The sequence below is a fragment of the Aphanomyces invadans genome (genome assembly GCF_000520115.1).
Source record: "Aphanomyces invadans strain NJM9701 unplaced genomic scaffold supercont1.43, whole genome shotgun sequence".
NCBI lineage: Eukaryota > Oomycota > Saprolegniomycetes > Saprolegniales > Verrucalvaceae > Aphanomyces > Aphanomyces invadans.
The window spans coordinates 94,720-120,665 of record NW_008580188.1 but is presented as its reverse complement, the minus strand read 5'-3'; the positions used below and the strand labels follow the sequence as shown (position 1 = coordinate 120,665).

General features: G+C 58.1%; 15 protein-coding genes across 16 annotated transcripts; 6 read left to right on the top strand and 9 right to left on the bottom strand.

Annotated features, from left to right (window-relative positions):
- Positions 1–274: 274 nt before the first annotated feature.
- On the top strand, positions 275–1,333 carry H310_12771 (hypothetical protein; the record flags this gene model as incomplete). The annotated part of the gene is made up of 3 exons (XM_008879963.1): positions 275–562; positions 606–1,013; positions 1,064–1,333. The coding sequence occupies 3 exons, from the start codon at positions 275–277 to the stop codon at positions 1,331–1,333; spliced, it is 966 nt and encodes a 321-aa protein (XP_008878185.1).
- Positions 1,334–1,599: 266 nt separating this feature from the next.
- H310_12770 lies at positions 1,600–2,920 on the top strand. Of its 2 annotated transcripts, XM_008879962.1 has the most exons (5): positions 1,600–1,723; positions 1,776–2,222; positions 2,269–2,403; positions 2,455–2,584; positions 2,648–2,920. In XM_008879962.1, the coding sequence occupies exons 1-5, from the start codon at positions 1,612–1,614 to the stop codon at positions 2,841–2,843; spliced, it is 1,020 nt and encodes a 339-aa protein (XP_008878184.1). In that variant the 5' UTR covers positions 1,600–1,611; the 3' UTR covers positions 2,844–2,920. The 2 variants fall into 2 exon arrangements, with proteins under 2 accessions (XP_008878184.1, XP_008878183.1); XM_008879961.1 differs by having other exon boundaries at positions 2,269–2,584.
- H310_12769 (Grx4 family monothiol glutaredoxin) lies at positions 2,594–4,653 on the bottom strand. Its single transcript, XM_008879960.1, has 7 exons — positions 4,197–4,653; positions 4,009–4,141; positions 3,834–3,935; positions 3,451–3,780; positions 3,247–3,364; positions 3,099–3,202; positions 2,594–3,046 (listed from the first exon to the last, which is right to left on the bottom strand). The coding sequence occupies exons 1-7, from the start codon at positions 4,631–4,633 to the stop codon at positions 2,912–2,914; spliced, it is 1,359 nt and encodes a 452-aa protein (XP_008878182.1). The 5' UTR covers positions 4,634–4,653; the 3' UTR covers positions 2,594–2,911.
- An 802-nt stretch (positions 4,654–5,455) lies between these two features.
- H310_12768 (hypothetical protein) lies at positions 5,456–6,503 on the bottom strand (the record flags this gene model as incomplete). Its single annotated transcript, XM_008879959.1, has 4 exons — positions 5,456–5,483; positions 5,591–5,739; positions 5,807–6,078; positions 6,242–6,503. 4 exons carry the CDS (start codon positions 6,501–6,503, stop codon positions 5,456–5,458), a joined length of 711 nt encoding a protein of 236 aa, XP_008878181.1.
- Positions 6,504–7,043: 540 nt separating this feature from the next.
- On the bottom strand, positions 7,044–9,232 carry H310_12767 (hypothetical protein). Its single transcript, XM_008879958.1, has 6 exons — positions 8,913–9,232; positions 8,285–8,866; positions 8,150–8,228; positions 7,753–8,101; positions 7,578–7,705; positions 7,044–7,528 (listed from the first exon to the last, which is right to left on the bottom strand). The coding sequence occupies exons 1-6, from the start codon at positions 9,199–9,201 to the stop codon at positions 7,162–7,164; spliced, it is 1,794 nt and encodes a 597-aa protein (XP_008878180.1). The 5' UTR covers positions 9,202–9,232; the 3' UTR covers positions 7,044–7,161.
- A 61-nt stretch (positions 9,233–9,293) lies between these two features.
- H310_12766 (hypothetical protein) lies at positions 9,294–14,494 on the top strand. The gene is made up of 4 exons (XM_008879957.1): positions 9,294–9,621; positions 9,677–9,836; positions 9,892–10,950; positions 10,995–14,494. Exons 1-4 carry the CDS (start codon positions 9,311–9,313, stop codon positions 12,663–12,665), a joined length of 3,201 nt encoding a protein of 1,066 aa, XP_008878179.1. The 5' UTR covers positions 9,294–9,310; the 3' UTR covers positions 12,666–14,494.
- Positions 12,656–14,494, bottom strand: H310_12765 (hypothetical protein). Its single transcript, XM_008879956.1, has one exon. It carries the CDS (start codon positions 14,397–14,399, stop codon positions 12,717–12,719), a length of 1,683 nt encoding a protein of 560 aa, XP_008878178.1. The 5' UTR covers positions 14,400–14,494; the 3' UTR covers positions 12,656–12,716.
- Positions 14,495–14,775: 281 nt separating this feature from the next.
- H310_12764 (hypothetical protein) lies at positions 14,776–15,356 on the bottom strand. Its single transcript, XM_008879955.1, has 2 exons — positions 15,019–15,356; positions 14,776–14,966 (listed from the first exon to the last, which is right to left on the bottom strand). Exons 1-2 carry the CDS (start codon positions 15,337–15,339, stop codon positions 14,880–14,882), a joined length of 408 nt encoding a protein of 135 aa, XP_008878177.1. The 5' UTR covers positions 15,340–15,356; the 3' UTR covers positions 14,776–14,879.
- A 380-nt stretch (positions 15,357–15,736) lies between these two features.
- Positions 15,737–16,075, bottom strand: H310_12763 (hypothetical protein; the record flags this gene model as incomplete). Its single annotated transcript, XM_008879954.1, has 1 exon — positions 15,737–16,075. One exon carries the CDS (start codon positions 16,073–16,075, stop codon positions 15,764–15,766), a length of 312 nt encoding a protein of 103 aa, XP_008878176.1. The 3' UTR covers positions 15,737–15,763.
- A 349-nt stretch (positions 16,076–16,424) lies between these two features.
- On the bottom strand, positions 16,425–17,124 carry H310_12762 (hypothetical protein). Its single transcript, XM_008879953.1, has one exon. It carries the CDS (start codon positions 16,933–16,935, stop codon positions 16,498–16,500), a length of 438 nt encoding a protein of 145 aa, XP_008878175.1. The 5' UTR covers positions 16,936–17,124; the 3' UTR covers positions 16,425–16,497.
- H310_12761 (hypothetical protein) lies at positions 17,109–17,784 on the top strand (the record flags this gene model as incomplete). The annotated part of the gene is made up of 1 exon (XM_008879952.1): positions 17,109–17,784. Exon 1 carries the CDS (start codon positions 17,323–17,325, stop codon positions 17,782–17,784), a length of 462 nt encoding a protein of 153 aa, XP_008878174.1. The 5' UTR covers positions 17,109–17,322.
- A 246-nt stretch (positions 17,785–18,030) lies between these two features.
- H310_12760 (hypothetical protein) lies at positions 18,031–18,846 on the top strand (the record flags this gene model as incomplete). Its single annotated transcript, XM_008879951.1, has 4 exons — positions 18,031–18,192; positions 18,364–18,448; positions 18,499–18,599; positions 18,652–18,846. The coding sequence occupies 4 exons, from the start codon at positions 18,031–18,033 to the stop codon at positions 18,844–18,846; spliced, it is 543 nt and encodes a 180-aa protein (XP_008878173.1).
- Positions 18,847–19,141: 295 nt separating this feature from the next.
- H310_12759 (hypothetical protein) lies at positions 19,142–21,058 on the bottom strand. The gene has a single exon (XM_008879950.1). It carries the CDS (start codon positions 21,027–21,029, stop codon positions 19,299–19,301), a length of 1,731 nt encoding a protein of 576 aa, XP_008878172.1. The 5' UTR covers positions 21,030–21,058; the 3' UTR covers positions 19,142–19,298.
- A 571-nt stretch (positions 21,059–21,629) lies between these two features.
- On the top strand, positions 21,630–25,291 carry H310_12758 (hypothetical protein). Its single transcript, XM_008879949.1, has 5 exons — positions 21,630–23,101; positions 23,168–23,269; positions 23,313–24,017; positions 24,146–24,218; positions 24,273–25,291. Exons 1-5 carry the CDS (start codon positions 21,676–21,678, stop codon positions 24,520–24,522), a joined length of 2,556 nt encoding a protein of 851 aa, XP_008878171.1. The 5' UTR covers positions 21,630–21,675; the 3' UTR covers positions 24,523–25,291.
- On the bottom strand, positions 24,523–25,643 carry H310_12757 (hypothetical protein; the record flags this gene model as incomplete). Its single annotated transcript, XM_008879948.1, has 3 exons — positions 24,523–24,731; positions 24,785–24,925; positions 25,023–25,643. 3 exons carry the CDS (start codon positions 25,641–25,643, stop codon positions 24,555–24,557), a joined length of 939 nt encoding a protein of 312 aa, XP_008878170.1. The 3' UTR covers positions 24,523–24,554.
- Positions 25,644–25,946: the final 303 nt, after the last annotated feature.

The following is a 25,946-nucleotide window of genomic DNA, read 5'->3' as shown; positions in this document are numbered from 1 at the left end:
GGATGTGAAGGTTCAATCTGTGTAATGTCTCTTGCTCGATACCGCGCCACGACTGGTTCGCCCCCCTCACTCTTGCATTGAGGTGGGAATGCGGCTGCCAACCACCTCCTTTACATGCCCGCCTCTTCCCGCGCATGACCTCGCGCGATATGCGCGGCTGTCCCACGACCACGTGATGCATCTGGCACGTCGACCCGCATGTGTGATTCGTGTTGAGGAGGGGACTGACTAGGTTGAGACAGCAGGCGCTACCAGCGCACGTTACCGCTGGAATATGCACTCGGACGACGCCGACCTAAAGCTGTTTGAAGGACGCGATCCGTTCACGCCCACCCCGGCGGTCCTCCATCGCGGCACGACCGAGTTTATCGGGCACTTGGACGAAGTTGCATTGTACTATCGCTTGCACCACGACAAAGGATATGGCGTGTTTGCCGCCTCGCAGTCGTTGTACACGATTGTAGACACCCCAACGATCTCGGTGCGCATCAAGTGGGTCGCAAGAGTGCACACTACGGACGGTTTGGTGGCGAAGAAGCGGCATGACTTTTGTGTCCTCGAGGTGGGTATGTTCTGTTGCCGACTGCTGTCGATCGGTGTGCTAGGGACGGCACGTTGTGCAGCCGCGTGGCAAATCGAGCCCTGGCATTGTCGTTATGTGCTGGACCTCCATCGACATGGCATGTTGTCCGCCAGTTCCAGGCATTGTCCGAGGCGTTATGTATCCGTCGGGGGTAGTTTGCATCCAAGCGCCTCGTCCCGGATACCTTCACATGTCCGCGATCGCCCACATCGACGCAAACGGTCCTCACGCCATGGCCATACGCGCGTCCAGGGAACTCTGCCACGGGTTTGCACAAGTTGAACTGCGTTTGCGTCAAACTCGGCTCAGCACGTCATCGTTCTTGCTTGAACGCGACCTGCGGCCGCTGGACAGTCGCCGCGCTTGCTTTCTCTGCCAACGGAGCTTCAGCGCCTTTCGAAAGAAGACGCACTGTCTCAAATGCGGCGAGGTAACCATCTTGACCCTCCTGGAACGGGCATGAATGCGCGGTGGGTGTAGGTTATGTGCACGGCATGCAACCCCAAGTGGAGTGTGCTTGTCAACGGGCACCACGCCAAACGACGAGCGTGCACACTGTGTTCTCTCGCGTGCGGTGCACCTTCAAACGCAAGCACCACAGCAAAACCTCCGACGCTCCAAGGCCGCAGGTGGGACGAAGACCTTTCACATCCCGTCGTCGTGCGCATGTCGGACGCGTCGTCGTTCGGCACTGACGACAGCATGTCGCGATACAGCGACAGCGTGTGCAGCGATGGATACCGCACATAGCGGCTACACTGCGCTGACCTATGGGCTCCTTTGCAAGTTGCTTCCCGACGCCAGCAACTGGCCGCCGCTGTCGCACCTTGAATATGCACGTTTCATGAGATTCATGTGTTCCATGCGTTCATTGGCTAGCGATCAGCCAATCAATTGGGAGAAATTGCCCGCATGGTATAGAAATGGGGGGTCCCCCCATGGTTTTCTATTGGATTTTGTGTGGGTTGGGGGCCCCATAATTCGCACCACCAACCAACCCATCGCCCACTTGATCACGAACAACGGCCATGGCGAACGCTAAGAAACGCGCCGCGGACCCCGCCGCCGATGCTTCGTCCAAGAAAACCAAGGCAGACCTACTCCAAGGCGTGAACATCCAGGCCATCATGAATGCCGAAGGTACGAGAACGCTGTCGTCGTTGGAACAATCCTGATGCAGGTCGTGTTCCAGGCCCGGTCGTCCAGTGTGTGTTGCTCAAGGCCGACGGAACCATGGAACAAGTCACAGTCGACATGACACCCCAAAAGCAAGAGGTCAAGGCTCTTCTTGGCGGCGCATGCCATTTCTTGGGCCAGTACGAAGACATTGAAGTGTTCCTCATGTGCAACCCGGACGCCCAAGACGACGACAGCGTTCCAGTGACCAAACAGAAAATGCAGCCACCGTTCCATGGCCGTCTTGGCGAAATTCGCGGAGACATCTTGATCTTCCGCACGGACGCTAGTGGCGAGCAGCAGGACTTCACCGTCGACGAGTACAAGTCGTTTTTGGCGCTGGACCTGCCGGAATGGGAGCCCGAAGAGGACGACGACGACGACACCGAAGCTGACGACGACGATGAGGCGTATAAGAAGGCGGCGCTGGCTTATCTCGTTGAAGAATTCACGGAGGAGAACGGTGAGAACGAGATGTTGTGCTAGGAACGTGCTGACAACGATCCTAGGCCGCGAACCCACGGAAGCCGAGCGCCACGACATCGAAGCCAAGGTAGAGGCGGAAATGGCCGACTCATCCGACCACCCCGATGCAAGCGAAGCAGCCCTGCAGTTCTTTGTAGCGCAGTTCGTGGAGGAGCACGGTACTGGCATCGTTGACACCGCGAGGCGACTCGCTTCATGACACGGCGTAGACAGGGAGCCGAACGAGGACGAGCTGAACGAGCTTAAGCAGCGCGTCGCGGAAGAGATGGAGAAGCTCGTCGTGTCGGAGGACGACGACGGCGGAGACTTGGAAGATGTAGAAGACATCCACGAGCTCATGTACGTCAACTCCACCCCACTCTAAAGAAACATCCCGCGTGTGTCATGTTGTTGGGGATGCAGTCAGGCGCTGATGGACGAAGCGATTGTGCGGTTCACAAAGGAGCATGGCAACGAGCCAGACGACCTGACCAAGCAAGCCATTCTGAAAAATGTCACGCGCATTGCGTACACGCTGCAAGGCGACGACCAGGATGTCCAGGACGACGACGACGAAGAAGAAGAAGGTGGCGAGAATGACGTCGAAGGCACAGCGTAGGCATCGCCCTGTGAGCCACCCATCGTTTGAATAGACTGTTTGGTGTTACGCCGTGATCGAGCGCGTCGTTACGGCTTGAGTGCCTCGAGCTCGCCGTCGTCTTTGAGCTGCTGGATGATGTCGAGCCCGCCAATGAGCTCGCCATTCACGTACACTTGGGGATACGTAGGCCAGTTCGAGAAGGCCTTGAGGCCCTGGCGCACCTACAACCACCTCGTGCTTGAATCGACCAGATATGATGGACGAGTTCAGCACCTTGTCGTCGGTCGTGATGTCAAAGTAGTCGTATACGAAGCCCGCATCGTTCAACGTGTCAAGGAGCTGCCGGGAAAAGCCACATTGGGGAGCGTCCGGCGTGCCTGGGGCACAAGTGACGTCGCCAGCAACCTACAACGACCGGTACCTTTGATAAAGATCATGACGGGTGCCCGGTTGATCAAGGCGCTGAGGTCGGACGCGGGCGATTCGCGCTTCCGTTCCTTCTTCTCGACGCCGAGTTGGTCGGCCAAGTCACCTTCCTCCTGCATGTCCATGCGTTTGTAAGGGATCCGCGACAACCACCCAGGAGGTAGGGTGCGCCCAAGGCACTCGGGAGCGCTTGCCGTACCGCCATCTCGGTGAGGATGTCCAGGCCGCCGACGAGTGCCCCGTGTACGTACAGCTGGGGATACGTAGGCCAGTTGGACATCTTTTTGAGTCCTTGGCGCACGGACTCGTCCGATAGAATGTCAAACGTGGCAAACTTAATGTGGTGGCCGCGGAGAAGCTCGACAGTCTTGCGGGAGAAGCCGCACTTGGGCTCGTTTGGCGTTCCTTTCATAAACAAGAGGACGGGCGCCGACTGGATGAGTTCCGTTAGGCTCGCAAACAAAGCTTTCTCGACTTCGTCGTCATCGAGAGGTTGAATGCCAAACTGGTCCGCCAGCGCGCCTTCTTCCTGCGACGACGCCATGAGCGCGTTGGTCGCCGACCGGGACACAGTGGAGGTACCTTCATTTCTGTGAGAATGTCGAGACCGCCGACGAAAGCTCCATTCACATACACTTGAGGGAAGGTTGGCCAGCTTGAGAACACCTTGAGTCCCTGGCGGACCTGGAGAACGAGGCCACTTGGCCATGAGTGAACCCAGACGGATGGAAGGCCTGTGACGATGGCATCGACTTACGGTGTCATCCGTCAATATGTCGAACGTGCCGCACTCGATGTTTTCGTCCTTGAGCAGTTCAATTGTCTTGCGGGAAAAACCGCACTTGGGTTCGTTGGGGCTGCCCTTCATGAATACCATCACCGGCGACGCCCTGCAACAACGATCATGTTCATGCCCACTGTTTAACGTTGATGATGAAAGAGTACGTCGTAAGCTTCAGCAGTCGGTTGCGCAGCGCATCGTCTAGGACCGCGGCCTTGGATTCTGTCTCAGTTGTCCCAGTCGGATCGGCAAGGCGTTTGCTGGCGCGGTCAATAGCTTGGGCCACTTCAGCCACCTTCATGCCCTCGATGCGATCAACAACGTTCGACGACACGCTGATGATAAACGTGGGCACAACTTCGAGGTGGAACTCGGTGCTGAGCGCAGGCACGGCCTCAGCATCCACTTTGCAAAATGACAACCGGGGATGCAACATGGCGAGCTGCGTAAACAGGACATTGGCCGGCCCCAACCAATCTGCGTTGGTGTCGCTCGAGGCAATGCTGACATTCTTGGCGTAAAAGAAGAGCACCGTCACCTTGGGCGTCGACACAAACGCTTTCCATTGCGCCACCGACGTCACTTCCGTCACTTGCTGCATTCTCCCGTGCTCGTTGACGCTCTTCTGGCGCCGGAAACCAGTGCTACATATCCGGAAACCGTATCCGGATTTGCACAACCCCGAAACCCCGTTGCATGTGTGCATCATCAGCACACGAGGCACGCGTTCCAGCGGAACGCAACGAGATCTCCGATCGACAGCTGCCTCCATGGGCATCTCGTGCTGAGTGAATCAACTTGGACAGATCATTTCGTTCAGATGACAGCCCATGTCCCGTCTTTCGATCCCTCCCACCTGTGCTCCCTGCGTAGTAGTCCAAGTCGTGGACGCTGCACGTCCAAAGCACTCGACGTACTCCACAACAACGCTTCACGTGGTTTGGATCGTGTCACGTACGAGTGGAATGCCTCCACTGGGTTTGCCCACCATTGATACACAGATTCATCCAATACCCCTCGACGACAACGGCGCCTGCATTCTGGGTTTTCGTGGTCCTTCATGGTCGCATGCGTGAATCCGTCCGTTTGAGCATCGTTTCGCTTCGATGCGTTCTTGTTTCGGCTGATGGAGGAAGACGTCTAGCCACCGACTTTGTCGTCGTCGCTGCTGTCGTATGCGTCGTCAACTGCGTCGACATGGATGTCGTTCGCCCGCTGGGTCGATACAGCTTGGGCTTATTGCTTTCACAGTGCAGTCGACGTATATACTGAATCACTGAGCAACGCACGCTTTCAGGTCCTTTAACATTGGTTCATGCGAGCGAGCGAGGGCAGGACAGCGAACGCAATCAGCTTGGACGCGTGCCATGGCAGTTCCCAACAACACCTGACCGTGGTCAAAGTTGCCGCTGTTGGCCGCAGCCTAGGCCGCTTCCATCGCTTCCACCGCCCTAACGCGCTGCTTTTGCTCCACGACATGCGCGTCCAAGTTGCGTCGCGGCAGCTCGAGCGATTGCGACCGTCGTCTCGATGCATGACAACAGCACATTCGCAATACCGCACTTGAAACACCACGTAGACGGAGGTGTCGGAGGCCGGCCGCGCGAGCTCCACCACCAGGTCGCGCATCTCGTCAGCGTACATGTCGCCGAGTTGGACGACGGCGGTGGAGTTTTGGACGGTCGTGGGCCGTTTGGTCATGATGGCCTTGACGGACCCGCCGTCGGTCACGAGGTTGCACGCGGCGTGGATGCGTTTGCGCCACGACGCTGACCAGGCCGCCGAGGCAGTCGGCGAACGCCAGCATGACGGCGTCGACGTTCTCGACAAAGTAGTACGAGCCGCGGTCCGCGAGTTTGGTCAGGAGCGATGCGTCGTGGCCGTTGCCGTACCCGAACGTGTGCAGGGACACGTGGCGAGGCAGGCAAGTTTCAACGATGCTGGAGAGTCCGACGATGTGCGTCACACCTTCGTTGGCCTGGCTATCTGTGAGGAGGAGAATCGATTGCACGGTAAGTTGGGTTTCGAGTCCGACAAGAACGGGAGCTACGCCGTAGCAATTCTTGGACGCCTTGACGTAACCTCTCGCTCAAGTTGGTGCATGTGCCAGCCGTCAACGCGCGGACTCTCGAATGCAACTAGTCCTTGCCCTTCCCCGTCATCCTCGTCGAGTGGAGGTTCGTGGTCACGGTCGAGTCATATGAAATACACCCGACGCGGTCGTTTGCCGTGAGTTGCTGCGCTAGAAAGTCGAGCGTTTTCTTGCATAGGTCCAACTTTTCCCTGCTCATGCTTCCCGAGCGATCCAACACCACGACAACGTCAACACGTTTGCGCTCGTTCTCGTCGCAGGGTGGAGCAACAACACAGCAGTTGACAAACACGCTCTCGTGTGCTTCCGCTGCACTATACTCTTTCATCTCTGCTGCCGAACTAGCCGCGATGGACTCGGTCGGAAGCGCTAGCGCCATCGTCGTGTGATTGTCGAGTGCACAATGGGACATGCAGCTACAGGAGTGTCAGTCTAATACATTCATTCCGAATGTTCAACCAAATCCAGCCATGGGGTAGGTGTCTCGCCCCCGATGGTGGTCGCCACCCATCGAGTTGGCACGATTGCTTCGATCGCGATACTGAATCGCAGCAAAACGCGAAGCGAGTTGCGAACGGAGCGTCCGTCGGCCCATTGCGCTCCATCGAGATTCGGGCGCCCAGTGCCATGCAGTTGACTTGGTGCGACGAAACCTCTCATAATTGAATACCTCATGTAAACGAATACACTCTGGCCGATTCAATCTTGGTGTCGAGAAATGCGCCGACACGACTTCAAATCGACACCACAGGGACGAAGCAGGCGAACAACAGGTTGCGTCGTATGATGTACGGATTCTTGTTGCGTTATGGCGGGAAGGGCGCGCGCCGCCTTTCTCCATGCACACGATTCCAGCAGATCGCAGAGCGCCTTGTTTCGTGACCGTCCTCGCGTTGTTCACCGTAAGTCGATCCTGATTGGTTGAAAAAGTTTCGTGGATTGTATTCTGCGTTTTGATTGGCTAATCCAACAAAGATCGTCCGCATGACGCAGGAAGTTGGGCAGGTGGCGTTGGCTGAGAGACCGACTCGACCATGTTACTTTTTATGCTTGACGCGGACGGAGCCTTTGCCTTCGAGTACGCCGTAGCACGGGACGTACACAAACGATTGCTCAAAGACGGCGTCGACGACTGCCCACGTGTCGTCGTCCGAGTTGCCTTGTGGATTGAGATCGCACACTTTGTACGATGTCGACGCGACGATCGTGATGTGCATTTTTTTCCCCGCAAACACAAGCAATGGAGGGTCCTCCGCCGCCACGCGCTGTTCTTTTCCAAACAAGTGCAGCGACGACGCTGGTCTGCCTTCCGCGAGCTCCTCCCACGCGCTGCCGGGGGACGTCGGAATCGAGCCTCCTGAAAAATGCCGCACATGACCTCCTGTGGCCGCCCTCGCCATGCCGCTAGAGCAAGCATCACCCTTTCATCCCAACCCACAGCGTGTGTACATACCTGTCGCGACACCAATGGTCGGTCAGGTCAGTTTCTGGCACGTACTGCGACACAGCCGGGCACGGATCATGGAGGAACACGTTAATCTCGAGCGGATCTGCTTCGAGTTGGTTGGGGCACAACACATTCTGCCAGACGCCACCACGTCAGGTTAATGACGTCGCACCGGCATTACCAGGGTCGGGTTGTGGTAAAGGAACTCGACAGCTTCGTACGTGTCGCCGCCCGACTGTGTACGGTTGCAGCTGAGCAGTAAGCTGCGCACGATCGACAGTGCCTCGGCTTCGGTGAGGTCGTTTTGAACGTCATGCTGGCCCTGTACTTGTATAAAGACCCGCGTGAGGGCGCCTAGTACACACTCGCTGCCGTCGGCACCGCTGAACACGCGATTGTTTATCTTGACTTTGTCGCGCTCCAAGTCCTTAAACACTTGGTCCATGCCGCATCGACCGCGCGGGTGGCGCGCGACCTGTTCCTGCTTGTGGATCCACTCGACAGGCATGTGCAGCTCGCGTTTCGAGTGCCTACGAAAGCGATCCATGGTCCGGTCATCATGGGCTTGCATGGCGTACTGCAACGTGCGGAGATAGGCAGCTTTGTCAGTCGCTGCTTGTACATGGCGGCGTAGCAATAGGACCTCGTAGCAGTCCCCTACGGGCACAGGACCACGAATGGTACCGCGTTCGGCGAACGTTCCACGAACGTACCGTCAAACGTGCTGCCACGGGACAATACATGGTACTGCGGCTCGTTGATGACGGCGCGAATGGCATGCACCCACACCCGCCGCTCTTGCTCCGACTTGGCCATCCATACGAGCTTGGACTTGGACGCTTTCGTCGAGTTGTTGTCTGTTGCGATCAATTCGAATGCAAACTTGTGCTGGAAGCGCTGGCTGACCACCTCGCGACACACAAACCGAACGAGGGAGATGTTCTGGGCCTTGTCCAATTGGTCTGAGTAGTACGTGAGCGAGCCACGCGTGAGGACGACGTATTTCTTGGAACACGACCGAAGCGAGTTGTCTTTCGCCTTGCGCAGGTGCCCTGCCAGCAGTGTGTCTGGAGGAAGGGATAAGCGTGGGGGGAACTCGGCCGGCGTCGACCATTTGTCTTCGAGGAGTTGGATCGCAGCCGCGAGAAACATGCTTTGGTAATTGACACGAGGCGGCGATGTGTGTGGACGGGGTGGAGGGTGGTCTAGTGACGTTGTCAAGTTTTCCGCCACGTTGAGATCGGGGTTGTTGGTCGCAGCTTCGCTGGGATCCGTGTCATCGCCAAGGATCAATGCTGCTGCAACATCAGTGTTGGAGACGATAGATGCAAGAAAACTCACGGAAACCATGCAAAGATGCCTTGCGTCGCAGTCGTGGAGACTTTAGTGGTACAGATGCTCTTGTGTCGAGCGTCTCTTCCATCTGTGTCCCCCTCTGCTTTCGTTCATACTCGTGCAGTGCCTCGTGGTGACGACGAACTTCGTCGGCAAGGTCTTGATTGAGTCGCGCGAGCTCAGGAAGAAGGATTCCGTCAGTTTTCATGGCGTCAACGACGCTCAAGTGATCGGCGATCGATCGCGGCTCCACCTTGGACGCGAGCTCGAGCAGACTCTCCACGGTCAGCAGCATCGCGCGACTCGAAAGGGTACGCCGCCACAACCCGAAACGAACTACGATATCCGGAATACATATCCGGATAACGCGGATTCGAGCAACGCGATTTGCGCCATCGTCAACTATGGCACACGACAGAAGCGATGAGCAGGCAGTGATGAGCCTGCTGTCGATGCTTATGGTCAAGCCGCATGCAAAGACGACACGTATGCTTGCAGAGGAACTCGCTAAGCTGCCGTGTGGGGACTACATGTGGATGAACGTTCTCCTGCTCCACGTGTACCAAGCGTTGATGGAAGCGACGTCAACAGCCGATAGAGATGCGTCCACCGCAACAGTTGCGCAACTTGTGGACGTACTAGAAAAGGCGTTGTCTATATGCTGTATACAAGACGTTCAGGGCTCGGCAGCGCAGTGTTTCAAGCTTCTCCAATGGTGCAGATTCCTTCTTCTTGTCTCGAAATCGTCCTCACCGCCAACCGCGTGGTAGTTTGCTCACTCTGCTGCCCAGTGCAACGGAAACGCTTGCATTGGGCAGTAGCCTCACCGACGACAGTCGACTTGCTGTCCTACACTGCATTCAACTTCTTGTGACGACACCAACTCCCCTGCCGTTCCTCGCGACTTCCGTCCCATTTGCCGCATACTTGGTCCGTCGTCCTTCGCTTTACCAATAATACCCTTCCTTTGACAATGCCTTGTCAGGTATCGGTGCTCCTCGCCACTGCGCAGAAGGACCAGAACAGAACGTGTCGAATCGAAGCGTTGCGCACGCTGACGGCGGCCGTGCGCGCCATCGACGACGCTGACGTGCTGACCCAAGTGCTTCCTGGCCTCATGAGCTCCCTCTTTCAAATCGTTCAAAGCGACTACAAACTTGGATCGAAATTACCCACACAAGCGATTCGGTGTTTGTCCATCACGATGACACTCGTTCTACAGGACACTCGATGCCCGTCGCTCGTGACAAAGCCATCCTACTCGCTCGCCTTCCTCGGCCCAGATCACCCCACCCTACCAGCCTCCAGCTCCGCTTCTTCTTCATCACCTCCACGGTCGCCTTCGCTAACGCCGAAGTCTCTCGATCGCACCCCAGCCTGGCTCGACGCCACTCGTTCCAACCTGCTCACGCTGGTTGTATCTATTTGCGGCCACCAGCGCTACCACTCGAATGCATTGGTCAGGCAGGCGCTCACAAGTTTCTGCGTCGATCTACTTGTGCACTGCCGCCTCACCCTCTCCGAGTGCATCCTTCCATGCTACGAAACGGTGCTGGCACTAGCCCAAGACCCGATTGACGTAGGGCGCCAAGTCGCGATCGACGGCCTTGGGGCAGTTCATGCGGTGTTGAGTCCCTCGGAGCAATTGCTGCTGCACACCAATGCAGGCGAGCGGTGCATGGCACACCTGACGTCTTTGATGCAAAAGTGTGCCGCGCCACCGCTCGATTTTGAGCGCGAGGCCGTGGCGACGTTGCAAGTGTGCCTCGGTTATGTCACAACATGCCAAGAGAAATGGGTGGTCGACATTGATCGCGTCATCAATGCATGGACACACATCCTGGCGGTGGATGCCGTCGACGTCCATGTGCTAGCGTACACAACGTACGCGCCCAACGCAGCGTACTTTCGCACGCGCTTCGAGCACTTTCGATCGGACGACGCGGTTGCTGTGGCGTGCCAAGTCGTGCGGTGCTTTGGAGCGACGTCCGACTTTCCCGCGTACGTGGACGCGATTGTCGCCCACGTCATGGCATTCCCGACGGTGCGACTTTGGCGCAACTTGACCACGTAACCAGAATTGCGTAGGACTCGATGGAATGGCTGGTTGTGTTCAACCAACTCGTGCTTGGTGCCGCGCGCACGGACCTTCCAGCGCTCTCGTCGGCATGGGCTCCACCAAAGAAGATGTTGGACATCCATGTTGGAGCGTACCTTGTCGACGTCGTCCTGCAATTGCCGCTGTGGACGACGACGGAAGGTTGTGATGAGAGCATGAGCATTCTCGTTGAGATCGTCGGGTCGATCGCGCAAGCTTTAGCAGCGGCATTTTGCCCCTTGCTCATGCATGTGCTGTACCCCCTCGTGGAGCAGCTCGGGCGTCCGTCGCCAATCGTCCAACAGGCTGCTCTCGCCACCCTCGCGCGACTCGCGTACTCGTGCAATTTTCACAGCTCTGTTCCGAAGCTCCTTCATGCCAACATGGACTACGTCGTGGATATGTTGGTGAGCCGACTGAACCAACTGGACGAGTACCCACACACGCCGTTCGTGGTCGAAGCACTCCTTCGCCATGGCGGGAGCAGTGCGACTTCGCCGCTGCCTCTGTTGGAAGAAGCGGTCGCCGGTGTCATCCGAAGCGTCGACATCCACGTGGCAACCCCACAGCATGCCATCGGTCTTCTCCGCGTCATGAAAGTTGTCGTAACGAACGAACCCACCGCCCCATGCAAGCCTCTCCAACGCTCCACCGCTGCATCCTCCACGTCAACTTGGACATCGCCATCTCGACGAGTCACTTCGTTCATCCACGACATGAAGAACCTGTTTGACCCCCCAGACGACGATATCGCCGCTCCAGCCGATGACGACGTGAACATGCCACGTGCAGGAAGCACCAAAGGCGCGATGCCCATCGAACACAACGAACATGCGTCGACATCGCCGCCCACAGGCATGGCCAAGCTCGTCCAAGACATTGTTTTGCGATCGACGTACTTTACAGCAGCGCGCGACACCGAGACAGCGTGCTCGGCATGGCAGGTCCTCACGCAAGCCTTGGCGGTGGTGCCCTCGGAACACATTCGCCCCCTTGTCCACCGCATCTGGCCGCAGCTGGCCCAACGCGTCGGCGATTCCACCCACAAGCCGAAACACTTGGCTGCCGTGCAGTGCCTCAGCGCATTGGCTGGCCTGTGTGGCGACTTCATCGGGGACAAGTTTGTCGAGTCAGTGTGGCCAGCGTTTGAGACCCATTTCAAGCATCACGCGAGTGAGTCCATGCAGCATGGGGCGCTAGCACTGGACGATCTACAGTTTGTCGTCGACGAGGCGGAACACACCGACGCGGCTCCCTCTGCGACGTCGTCAGCGCTTCAACGCCCGACGTCCCTCACCAACCAAATTCATCTGCACATGATCACATGCCTCGAACGCGTCTGCCGGTCCACCGACTCGGTCGCGTTTCTCGTCCACGATATTGCCGATGCCACGCAGCCTTTCCTCGCCTCCACGGCGCCCCCTCCACTGCAAGACCAAACGGTCGCGCTCTTTCACGCGTTGATGCGTCTCAACGGCGATCTGCTTTTTCCACGACTGGTCTCGATGGCGTCGATGCCGCTGCCCCCACCACCCTCGATCCACTTTCCAGTGTACGCCCCAGACGCGGTCCTTCGCACGTCGGACTGCGTGCCGCACCCGGCCTTGTACGCACGAAATGGTCGCCGCCTCTTCCGCTCACTGCACGCTCCTTTGAACTAGAAACATGCCGACCAACTATCTAGTTGACCTGTGTTTTGTACCATTACTCTTTTAATCCATGTCTTGGGCGCCGCTGGATGCACTCGCACCGACGGACGCGGCAAGCTCCTCTGCTTCTTGCTTCGCCTCCAACTCGGCCAGGATCGCATCATCCTCGTCAGCGGCCGCTTCGGCAGCATCAACAATCGCGTTGACATCGACGACGCGTTTCGAGTCGCTCGCAACTACAAGCGCCTTGCTCCCGCCTTCCGCGTTGCGAACGTGCGCCTTGACGGTCAGCTGGCCCTTCCGAGTGACCGTAAACGACACTTCGACCTCGGACTCGCCCTTGGGGGCGGGCGGGATCCCGGTCAAGGTCAAGTTGGCTAGCAACGTGTTGTCCTTCTTCAGCACGCGCTGGCCTTCGTACACTTGCAAGTAGACTGCGTGTTGGTTGTCGACTTGGGTCGTAAACACTTCTTGGTGGTTCGCGGGCAAGATCGTGCCACGATGGATCATGTCGTAGACGGTGCCGTCCGCCAAGCCGAGCGACAGGTTGAGCGGCACCGCTTCGACGTTGTTGAGGGGGTCTTCCGGGAGCGTCCAGTCGGCTGTTTCCGACAGCGTGCCGGACTCGACGGTCGCGCCGAACGCGACAGCCTCATCCGGGGCGATCGTGACAAGCGCCTTCTTGCCATCGAAAAAGTCCTCGACAGCCGTTTGGACCTTGGGGATGCGAGTGGACCCGCCGATGAGCAAGACATGGTCAATCGAGTCCTTTTCGTACCCCGCGCCTTCCAAGAGGGCCGCGATGTCCTTGGTCACCTTGCGGATGTGGTCGATCACCATGTCTTCAAAGCGCGAACGCGACAGCTTCACAATCAAGTCTTGACCATCGGCCAGCGAGTCGACTTCGATCGTGACTTGAGTTTGCGTTGACAGCGACTTCTTGGCTTGTTCACTCGCGACCTTGACCCGGTGCAAGGCGCGGGTGTTGTCCGCCGCGATCGTGACCTTCTTTTGGCGCTCGAATGTCTTGATACAGTGCTCCACGACAGAGTTCGTAAACACTTCGCCACCCAACGCGTGGTCGCTGGCCGTCGCGATCACGTTGAATAGCCCCTTGTCGACGCTGAGGAGGGTCAAGTCCGTCGATGCACCACCAATGTCGACAACGACAGCCAACTTGGATTCGTTTTTCTTGTCTTCGTCCAAACCGTACGCAATGGCGGCAGCGATGGGCTCACTGATGTAGCGCAACACGTTCAAGTCGGCCGCGGACGCAGCTTCCTGCAACAACGCCTTTTGCTCGTCCGAGTACCCTTCTGGAACAGTCAAGACAGAGTTCTTCACGGACGACCCCGTGTAATCTTCGGCCAACGCCTTGAGCTTGCGCAACACGATCGTGCAAAACTCGACGGCATGGATATCACGCGACCCGTCCAAGATCTTGGCAATGGGCGCGCCATGCTTGTCCGCAGCCAAGTCGAAGCTCCAGTCCTTGACGTATTCATGTGCGTGCACGTCCTTGTGCTTCTTGCCGAGGACGCGCTTCAAGTGGTACACTGTGTTGGCAGCGTTGTTGTGGAGCTTTGCGACGGCCGAGTCCCCGACAACGACGTCGTCGCTGGCAAAAGACACCATGCACGGCGTCGTGCGGAAGCCTTGGTCGTTCGCAATGACCGACACCTTGCCGTTGGCCCACACACCCACGCACGCATGCGTCGTCCCGAGATCGATCCCAATGCTCGCCATGTTGATTCGAGTGGTTTAGAACGGAGGTTCAAAAATACCTCCAGTGCCGATGCAGGCGAAGTTCAGTACTTGGAATTTGTATACCTCTCGAAGGCCACGAAACCGAAGTTTTCTCAACTTCGACTGTCGGCAGCCCTTCAAGCGCCACCCAATCCATCCGAGTGGGATGGCGGCGCGCATGGACGGGCTCAAGGGATTGCACCAAGAGGGTGAAGAGGGTGATGCATCGTGGCTGGAATAAGCTGCCGGGGCTGCGCATGCTGCGTGCGCTTTGTGTCACTATGTCAGCGTGCGTTGTGAGATTGGCGTAGCTGAGCGGATCGCTATGACATGGCTGCATCACCGTCGTCGAGGAGAAGAACAACACTGACAAGAATGAGCAGAAAAGCAAGATGCATGGATTCGTGGTGGGACGAGGATTGTCTGGGGAACCTGGAATGCGATCACGGAGCACTTGAACACACGACATGACTGGGTACTTTACGCCTTCTTTTGGACAATCAATGGGCCGACGTTGTCCCCCGTCGCTTTGTTGTGCTCGTTGTGCGAGCCGTCGCAAAATGGAAACTACAACATAGTTTTGGCACGTTGAACGACGGGGGCGGGGCAACAACAGTACCTTCTTGGATTTCCAGCAACGGCACAAGACACATTTCAATGAACCCTTGGTGAACATGTCCTCGATGTCACACGTGTCCACGACCTTGTCCTTCTCAAGTGCGATGGATGTGTTGATGCGGCGAGAGGGTTTCTTTCCTCCGCGACCAAATAGGCCCAACAACACTGTCACGAGCAACACAACAACGGTGACGACGAATGGAGCGAGGATCTTCCATTCGTCAGGGGTCAGCTTCGTGAAGCCTTCGACCGTGCTCGGAATCGGGAGGGACTTGAGGTACTTGGGTAAGTCGATCTTGAGGAGTCTGCGGATGGCTTCCATCTGTCTTTGGATCTTTGAAAAATGGAAGCTGAAGTGATTGCTGGCAGCATCCGGATACCGTCCCTGAAGTATTGCATGCCGCTGGAAAATTGTTCCAGAAATTGCTCGGTCCTCCACCAGCAACGAATCGATCCATAAACAAATGATGAGCAACTCCATCAACCAAAAACGACAGTCTTCGCATTGAGGGGACATGGACGATCTAGCCGAAGCCACACGCTTGGACATGCATGGATGCGTTGCTGGTAGATCTGACCGAAGACGGCGCGGGACTCAGTGGAACCCCGAGATGGCGGCGACGAGCTACCCTACGAGGTCGTGGCAAGTCGCTCCGTTGCTTCGACCTGCGACAATGCCCCCATCGTGCAGGTACACCACGACGCTCAAGGCAGAACCGATTGAAGAGAGAATATGCATTAACTTGTCAGTCGTCGATGGGAGTGGTGAGGGGGAAGCCGAGCTTCTTCTGGCCAGCCATGCACGCTTGGACGCATGAGAGCCCCCACTTATCGCAGTTTCGATTGAGTGACACGAACGTTGGGCAGAGCCGCCGGCAGTCTCGTCGAAGCGACATGTTGAGCCCGAGGCACGCGTTGCCATAGATAGAATACACGCTCGAGTTGGTGCAGACAAAATTCACGCACGCATTGCGCACCACGGCGAGGTCGGCGTCGCCGGCCCCGGTGACGGTGTACGGCGCCAGCATCAGAATCGTGCAGGCCATGTCGAGGCGCATGGGGTTAACGCGGGCGTTGGAGGGATTGTCAAACTGTTGACTCCGACGATCCCAGCATGCCGGGGCCTTTTTTCATGGGCCGTTGGGGCGTTTCGCGGCCGAGTGACGCGCCATGGCATAGCTGGCGAGGCAGCGAAGAACTGGCAACGAATGTGCCTTTGCGTCGGTTGGCATCTCGTCCGAGACAATCGGGAAGGCATCCAAGTACCTGCGGCAAGTAGCCGACTGCGCAACAAGAACGTGGATGCTGCGCATCGTGACAACCCCCGTGGCGAAGAACGTTGTCGTCGGAAGCGCATTCCTCGCGCACGACGTACTCGTTCGAGCTCCAGGGACATCAGCTTATATCCTAGCTCGTATGGCGGTTGAGGAGCATGGCAAGGAGGCAAGATTGATTGCACATCTCGCCGGGCGTTCTTGTATTATCTGGTACGAGGATGATGCGGCTGAGTTTGTCTGAAGGTGTCGCTTGGAAAGGGGGATGATGGGCCAAGCTGTGGGTGCTTTCCTCTGTTGCGCCAAGTCATCGCCCCCATCGGGAACCGGGTGTAGAGTGGGCATGCCAGGGGATGGTCGCGATTGCGCTGGCGACCGCCATCGTCACGCGCTAGTTGTGTGCAGGGGGGGGATGGGCCATGTGGAGGCAATCGACGCCTCACGTAATTCAGACAAGTAGCCAGCGACAGCGCGAAGCGACGGCGGTGTCGACTCGGACGCGGGCAGCTCACGCTTTGCCCAAATGGCCGTTGCAAGGCAGGTGGGACAGCCTTCATACAGTGGCCCGAGCATCCACTACACACGCTAATGGGATGTTGGGGCGTCGTGGAATCGTGCCAGAGGGACGCCGTTGTTCTCGACATGATGAGGGGAACTCGCGCTTGCCGTCAAGATCGGGCGGCACGTCGACACCTCCGTGTGGTGCATGTCCAACGCAGCTTTCAAGTTGGAGCTCTGCCCACCCCCTGGTCATGCACTCTTTTAAGCGGCACAAGTCCCCCCCCTAGAGAGCAACGGCACTGCCCTTCCAGTACAGTGCCAATTCAATGTCTGACTTTGTTAGCAAGTAGCCGCCGTCGACACACACGGGGACGCCCCCACTTCGTATCAAGGATGGACGGATTGTTCCCGTCGGGACGGCCAACAACCCGCGCTTGAAAATTTTGTGGCTTGCGTCAATTGGCCAACTGTACTTCGCGCCATCGTCGCTGCGAGCCTCGCCATTGAGCAACTTCCCCGACGCCTCTCACATGACTATCGGCGACTTGGACGTGTCTGCCCTCGTTCGGCGCTTCGACAACATGGGGGCGCATGTGCGACGGGTACACCAACGCCAACTTGCTGCCGACGCTACCCGCCTTCGCCGTCAACGCCTCGAAGACGACATCCGAGCCCTGCCCTCCGAACAGCGCGCGCTACTTAGAGCGATCATGAGACGAGACCCGATCGTAGCCCGCATGACCGGCCAAGCTCCACAGTCCGTTCCTTGTGGACAACGTCGCCGCCTGCCCGCTATTGACATCTGCAAGATGAAAACGTACCTGGACATGGTCGAGAGGGTGCGAAACACGCCACCACTACGCCTCAAGACCAAGCCACGATCGGTCACGTTGAGAGAGGAGCGTGCGAGGTCGCAGCGCCGGCGGTGGCTGTGGGAAGTCGAGTCGTGCCGCGGCCGCAAGCCCGTCGTCGTCGGTCCTCTACCCTTGTAACTTCAAGTTCCATTCGTACTTGCGTGCAGTGTCGTCAACTTGTTTTCATTGGCTAAAATAAAAGTTGTTCAGCGATAGGATTGGCTAGAACCGCTGGAATACCCAAACAGGCTCTCTGTCGTGACTTGCGGTTTGTATGGAGACAGAATGTTGGTAACGTCCAGAGGGCATGTGGCAGAGGCTGGGCGCCGTGGGCTCGAGCACGTTCGTCGCACTTCCGATCCCGCGCCGTGCGGACGCCGCGTCATGGCTGCTGCGCTGTACCAACGGCAATCGGTATTCCAACCGTCACCTCTAGATGAAGAAGACGCATTGATCCTTTCCAACGACGACAAACGTTCGTCGTACGCAACAATCGAAGTGCCGAGTACCGTCAAGAGCATCTACTCGTCGTTCGTGACGGCCTTGGTAAGGATCGTTGCGTTGATGTTCGCTGTCCGTACGTGAAATGACGCGTATTCGATGCAGCTTTACGTGCCGTCCGTCATGGGTTGCTGATCCTGGCCGGTGGTGGCGACCAATTTCTTGACCGCATGCGTGGGTACGACTGCGTCGTCCAGCACGTTGCTGTTGTCCAAGAAGCTCGCGGTCCTCATCACCATGCTTCTCGTCGGATACACCATTCGATCTATGTTCCTTGGCGCGACCAAACGACGAGGCTACGGTGCGCAGTTCGTCCCATCTTCCCGCGAAATCTGACGAGCCGCGTCGTAGGCCCGTTCATGTTGTGCCTGTTTGCATTTCCACTCGTGATGGTGCAGCCCGTGCTGCAAGTCCTCCAGAGTTTACATTACTACAACTCGTACGCGCCGATGGTAGGCCCGTCCGCGTCGTCTATGTCGAACCAATGAGGCACGACGTTCGTAGACCAAGCTCATCAACGTGATCTCGTGGATGGGGCTCATTCAAATGTCGACGGCGTCGATGTGGAATGCCAGCTTGGATCAGTCCGTGCTGGCGTGGTGGAAGCAGCGTCAGCTGATGTCGTCGCCATTGCCGTCGCCGCGGTATATGCCCAACAAGCCCGTGACAGTCGTCGAAGAAGAGGAATGTGGTACCTGACAAGTGTAACGGGGTGGGTTTTGAGCCTCGACTTCATTCCTCCACCCATTTCCCCGCGGATGTCACGTCCTCGATGATTTGCCTACGCTTCAAGTCGCCAGGAAGTGCATGACAGCGTTCCCAGCACCCAACCCTTGCGTTGGATGGGCCCACTTGACAACTTCCTGACGAGCTCGACCACAATGACGACGTGGAGGCGGCAATTGAATGACGCAACGTGGACAAACCCTTTGCCCAAGGTGCCACCCTGCCGACCAAATGCGCGCCGCTTCCTTTGTCTTGTTTCACAGCCCCCGTGACTTGAAAATCAAAGTTCTCTTTCGATACCTGTCGTGTTCCATGGCTGCCCTGCGTGTGATGCCGACGCGACCGCGCCATGTTGGGGCGTCATGGGCAGCACGCGGGTGGTGGCGCCCCGTTTTTTCACTCATGACGCACTCAGGTGTTTTGAATTATTTCGTCTTGCGGCCATACACGGCGTACGACGTGAACTTGACGTGGGACGGCGTGTAAAATGGCACGTAAAATGCTCGGAAGAGGCGGTGGGAGGCCTCCGCGAGCAAGTACGGCTCGGCGTGGAGCTCGATCCAGTCCGCGTGCAAATCAAACCCAGGCTCGTCCGGGTGGGCCGACGCTGGTGGGACCGTGCGATCGACGACAAAGTCGCACGTGCTGAGCGGCACGTAGCGGGACGGTTCGTCCACGTTTTGGTCATTCATGTTGGGCGGTACGTTGTGGGTCGTGTTGAAGAACCCGGGGAGTTGCCCTCGAAACCCACTGCGGATAAAGTGCAGTCGTACGTGGTCGGGAAAGAAAAAATGGCTTGGAAACCGATGCCACTCCTTTCCAACGCACACAATCACGTGCGCATTCGGTACAGTCGGTTCGGCCGACGGCAGCACTTCCGTGGCCATGTGCTGGTAGAGCCGAATGGGGGCACCGTACTGCGTCGAGACACTCGCGACACGCATGACCGACAGCGTCGTGTACAAGATCAACGCGATTGCGACGACGACGGAGCCGAGTCGCCGAGGCAGCACGGCCGTGACGACGGCGTGGATGGCTTTGAGCGAGAATGCGGCCGCGGCGCAGACGAGCGGGTACACCGGGAATAGAAATCGCTCTTCTTTGTGCGCTTGCACGATCATGATCCCGAGCCAGATCCACAATGGCGATAGAAACAACGCTTGGCGCATCGTCTGTGCGCGGTGGCGGCCCATCGCCACCATGCCAACGGTCAAAGGGACGCTCACGAGAGCCAAGACGGCTGCGATGTTGGAATTGAGAACGAGATTCTGAGCGTAGTAGTGCCATGGCTCGATGCCGTACAGTTCAGACCCAGACGAGACAACGTTGTACACGACAATGTTCAGCGCGGGGAGGACGAGCTTGCGGTAGTAGAAGTAGTTGACGGCGAGTTCTGCCGCCAACACCAGCGACACGACGACGAGGCCGAATCGAATTGGGCGTACGACGCCAAACCGCACAATGGAGTCGAAGAAGAATGGCACGCACATCACCCCCACGTACGGCCACCCGCACAGGACGGCGGTGACGCCAGCGACGAGCGCGTTGACGCTGAATGACTTGTCCGACACCATCCACGCGTACGAGAACAGCATGAGGAGATACATGACAAACGAACTGGGGAGAAATGCCGTGCTCGCAAGGAACAGACCGCTGTTGAACGCGAGGAGCGCCAAGGTGTAGCGACCGACGACAGGTCCAAAGGCATGTACGATGCCGCGGTAGAAGAGAGCTTCCGACGCCGCGGAAATGAAGGCGAGAGCAACTCGCAACCCAAAGAAGAACCCCAGCTTTGTGTTGCCAAACACGAGAACCGCACCAAGTTTGGCTGGAATTGCGTGGGCTAGCAGGTACAAGTACGATCGCAACGCGTACGCAGGGCTGTACTCCCAAGTTTGCAGACCAAACCCATGCATGAGGTGGTGCAGCGGCTCCCAGTAATTGAACACTTCATCGCAGTCCGAGATGATATTGACAAGTGCCGACAACACACGCACGACGGCCAAGAGACTGAACGCCGAGTGAAAGTTTGGAGACCACAAACGCTTCTCGTCGTCGTCTACGCCATGAATCTTTTCATCTTGTTGCGTGTCCTTGACGGTGGACGCCGTCGGCGCGTTCTTCGTCGCGTTTCGCGATCGCATCGACGAAGTCATCGCGGTGTGCGGTTCGCTTGCTGCCACGCAACTTCCGGATGTACGCATTTCGGATACCTCATACCGCACGTTGATTGGATGAGACAATAACTATTATAGCCAATCCAAATGGATCACCAACCTCAAAACCCCCCAACCAACCAGGTGCCCAACCAACGGAACAGGGGCAAAGCAGCGCATCGTCACTGCCTGGAACGCATGAAAACTCATGCAAGCGAGTCCGTCTGGCTGCATTTAGGCATTGCCACCCGGTGTGGCGGCGCCAGCATGCTCTGAAATCAATGGGTTGTACACCGTACCCCGCTTCCTCTACCTTCAACGCTTCTGCGTCGAATCACAATGGCGAAGGATCGATCCAAACGCGGGTATTGAGCTCGCCCCTGGCAGATTGAAGGGCATTGAGAGCACGAGTGCAGTCGGTCGCAAGTCGAGTCGGCAGCGCAAGCCGGGCTCGGCAAATCCGCGAAACCCCCCCCCAGCCGTGGACGGCAAACGGTATTACTTACAAACCGCTGCTTTGTTTACAACTTTTGGACCAATCGGATTTGAACAACGTTTTTATTTTAGCCAATGAAATCGCCTCGCCTTGTTGGAGATCCAAATTTATCCCACCAACGTCAAGTGTTTCATTCCGGTATCGACTGCCATGAGTGCCGAGATCGCGGCGCCGTTCGACGACTTGACCGAAGTGATTCATGCGATGGGGTCGCCAGAGCGCGTCGTGGGTCGTGTCGCGCAGTCTGCCGATAGCGATGCTGTCGTTTCTCCGGTCCTGGTGCCTGTGGTCGACGAACCGGTTGTACCGCCGCCGCCTGCCCCTGCAGTGTCCAAGCTCACGAAGCCGACATCGTCCGTGGCGACGAAACAACTTCGTAAACCAGTGGTGAAAAAGGAGGACTCCACTGAAGTCGTTGCTTCCAAAGTCAAGACAACCCCTGTCACATCTCGACTTGCCCTCGGTGCAACCCGTCCGTCGTCCCGCTCGCACAAGACGAACCAACCCTCGGCAGAAGTCAAGCCGGCATTCTTCCTCATGCGACTTCCACGCGCCGTGTACTTGCCTCTCTTGTCTTATTTTCCCATTGACTCGCTCAAGAATCTGTCTGCCGTGAGTCCCGAGATGTATCACCTGGTCAACTCGCACTACACACATTGGGTAACCTCGCCGTCGTCGGACGCCGACCCCACGACGCAAAGCCTCCTAGCGGACGCCATGAGCAAAGTCCAAGATGCCCGTGTTGCCGCTCGCGACGCGCTCTCTAGTCTCGGAGACCTGGCCGTGTCGCTGAAGATCGAGGATCTGCGCGTTCTACGCACGTACCGCAACCCGCCACCCGCCGTGCTTCGTCTGTCCAAAGCGCTCGTTCAAGTGCTTCGATTTGCACCCCCGAAAGGCGGCATCGACGCGCGCGCGGCCGCTGGAGACTGGGGCGTCATCAAGACGCTGTTTCTCGACCTGAAGATCATCGTGAAGGCACTGAAGACCGCCGTCGACACGCTGACGCTGCCACACCCACCACCGCTATCCATCTCCCGCACTCACTTGGATGTGTTGGTCACGCTTGCGTACGGCCCCGAGCTGGAGGAAGCCAAGTTCAATCGCATATGCGCCGCGTTGGTGCCAACCCTTACGGCGACGCGCAAGGTCGCAGCCGCGATCAACGCAGAACTGCGGGCGCTCGATGTGACGCAGCTGTACAAGCGGCATGCCTCCGATGCTGTATCAGAAACCGACATCGCCGCAGTCATGGCCAAGCTGGTCACGCCTGTGCACGACGCCACGGCTCAGCCGGAAGCGAGTCCCGCGACGAGTCCCACCCATGCCACAGCAAAGCCAAAGCCTTCAACAACATCGCGACTTGTCCCCAAGTCCACGATCGCGCTCAAGAGACCAGCTGTGGCCATCGAAATGCCCAAACCTGCGGTCGACAAGAGCTCGAGTGTTCCTCGCAAAGGCACCCCACGACCAGCTAGTGCCGTGCCTCGTCCTCGCCTCCAAGCATCGACTGTCGCGGTAGAAGATGCCGCAACGTCGTCGTCGAATGCGTCGACGCCTCGTGCTGCCGCTCGAGGTAAAAGCGTGTCTTGATTTTCGTTCACGCCGTGGAAAAGACAGATTCCCATGTCACTCGGTGTAGGCGCGGTGGCGAAGAAGGTCGGTATGGAGCACAGCAAGGGAACGCCTTCCATCAAGAAAGCAGCCCCTGTCGACGCGGCAGCCACCGGTTCCGAGCCCCGAGGTACTCGACGCCGGAAGGATGTCGATCTTTAGCTGTTGAATAGTGATCCCAAAGCGTACGCCGCTATCTTCACGCGCGGTGCCGTCCAAGGCTGTCTCCGTGGTGGCAAAGCGCACGAGCTTGAGCGCAGACGCCACCAGTCGCGAAGGAACGAAGGCAACCGTGTCGCCCGCGTCGCCCGCAACGTCGATGGCATCGTTGCGCGCGGATCTGGAAAAAGCGGTCAAGGACTTGCAGAGTCGAACAGAAGCTCTGGAAGCCCAAGGCGTCCAAGTCGCGGCGCTCGCGGACGCCAAGGCGGCATTGGAGGACCAGCTCAAGCAGACACTGGACCAACTCGCGGATGTCAAAATCCAATGGGAACTGAGCCAAAAGGAAGTGCAGACGCAGCAAGCGATGCTTCTCGAGGTCAAATGCGTGCAGGAAACGCTCCAGTTCCGCGTGAATGAAATGGCGACGGTGGACGCGGCGCGATCGGCCGAGTTGGACGCGCTCGCGTTGGAAAAGGAACAGCTTTTGCTCGACGTGAAGGCTGCGCAGACCCAAGTCGCGCAAAGCGAGGCCGAGGCGGCGGAAAAGGCCAAGGCGCTGGCCGACGCCGAGGACCGCTATGCCCAGCGCGAACTCGACTTGCGCGAGAGCCTTCTCAAGTCCGCCGAGAAGGACCGCGAAGCGCTCGTGGCGCAGATGGCATCATTGAAGAGGGAGATGGAGACTTTGCAAGCAGAGCACCATCACGAGCTCGAGAGTACGTAAATTACGCCACACAGCCAGGCAGGGAGCGCGCGGCGTATGTAGCTGCTGTCGCCAATATACATTTCGCTACCTACTTGCGCATGGCGTTCGTGGTGTCTAAAGTTGTCGTGGCTCGTGTAGTCAAGCAGCGGCGCCTCGAACAAGCCATGGAGGAGAAGGAGCACCTCGGCGCGTCCGTCGCGCAGCATCATCGGTGGGTGTTGCAACCGACATTTGGTCGTTACACCTCTGACGGACGTTTCGGTAGTTTCGTCACGGCAGTGCAAGCGGAGAAGGCCAACCTGGTGGCCACCTTGCAAGCAGCGCAGTCCAACACGTTCAGCCTCGGCCAGACCGTTGTGCAGCTCCAGGACGAGCTCGCGCGCGAAAAGAAGCGCGTGGCGGCCGCCGAACTCGCGTACGAGGAATCGTTGCGGTGGCACGACGCCCAAGGTTCGCACCACCAACCCGACGCCGAGCCCATCGCACTCGTCGACGTCGTCCCGTCCCAGCCTTGATTGTACAAAGAGTTGGAGCCATGTTGAATGTGTTATTCCGACGATTTGGCTTTGCGATGCCGGTCGACCGTCCGCGTCGACGACAGCTCGAACGAGGTCGAGTGGCACTCGGCAACGCATCGAAACGTATCGATGGGGGTGCGAGGGGCGTGAAGGGAAGGTTGGTTGGGCACGTCGCAGTCGGCCGGCGACTGCAGAAAACAAAAGGCCTGCCACCAGCACGTGGATGAGGAACGACAAATGCCAGCGCGCCGCCGCGTACCCGAAAGTAAAACGGAAATGTCTCGGCGGGCATCGACCGCGTTGCCTTGCGCTTTTTTCGCAGGAGCGGCTGCAGTTTCCACACGTCGGGCAAAAACATCCATGTGCTTTTGCAGCCGCCGCCGTCGACCGACGTGCCATTCTAACGCCGGCAACGCCTTGGATGAGACACACGGTGGCGGCAAATGCCGACGGGGCCCTACCTAGCACGGCACACGGCATCGAGGGACACGACGTACCTCAAGTTGCGACGCATCGTAGCCGTCTTGGCGAAAGGCGTGCCATTCCCCCAGGCCGCGGAGAACGGGCGGCGTTTCCATCGAACACCCGGGGGAGATTTGTTCGATGCGCCCGATCACGTGGATGTGGGGGAGCCAGACCGGGCTGTGGAGTTCGCAATGAACCGGCGTGCGGCAGACACCGATCGACGCATGCTTCTTGCCTTGGAGCTTCATGTCATGAAAGTCGCCATGCTCCGGGCAAAACGGAAAGCACTGCAAGTTCTTGCGGCCGTTTTTCCAGTACCGTGGGAGGAATGGCGTGGTCAGGCGAAGGTGAAAGCGACTCGCGTCGAGTGGCGGTGGATGCAGATGCAATGGAGACAGGGGCCCGCTGCCTCCATACGGCGGCGGCGGCGGCGGCTGGTGCGACAAGTTGAGGTCCGCTGCAAACGCCAAGTCCAAGTTGTGAAAGAACATGGCGTCGTTCGGGTCGTCGTCATCATCGTGCTTGTTGGTCTCGTCATCCAGAGCGGAGGACGGCCCGCGCTTGCCGCCGGTCGTGGGATCGTGCGGGGACAGATCTTGTCGACAAAGGGCAGACACAAGAAAGGCCGCCGTGTCGTCGTCGACGGTCGCCATGGAAATGCAAGAGTGACAAGATCGCGGCGATGAAAGGACTTCACGCAGCGTCCCACGCCGTTCCCGAACGTTGGACAAACGGCGCGTTCAACTCGGCGAGGGAATGCAGAAAAGAAAGCGCGCGGGGGGGTGGCGGTCGGACGAATTGGAGAAGGCTCCTGTCGATCGCGTTGCGACGAGATCTGGGGAGGAGTTGGTGTCAAAGGCGAGTCTTTTGCCAAGAGCGTCCACGGTCCCGCACGCCGTGTGGAGGGGCGCCGAAGACTTCCGTCGAGCGATTACCTGGACGTGTCACATGGTGCG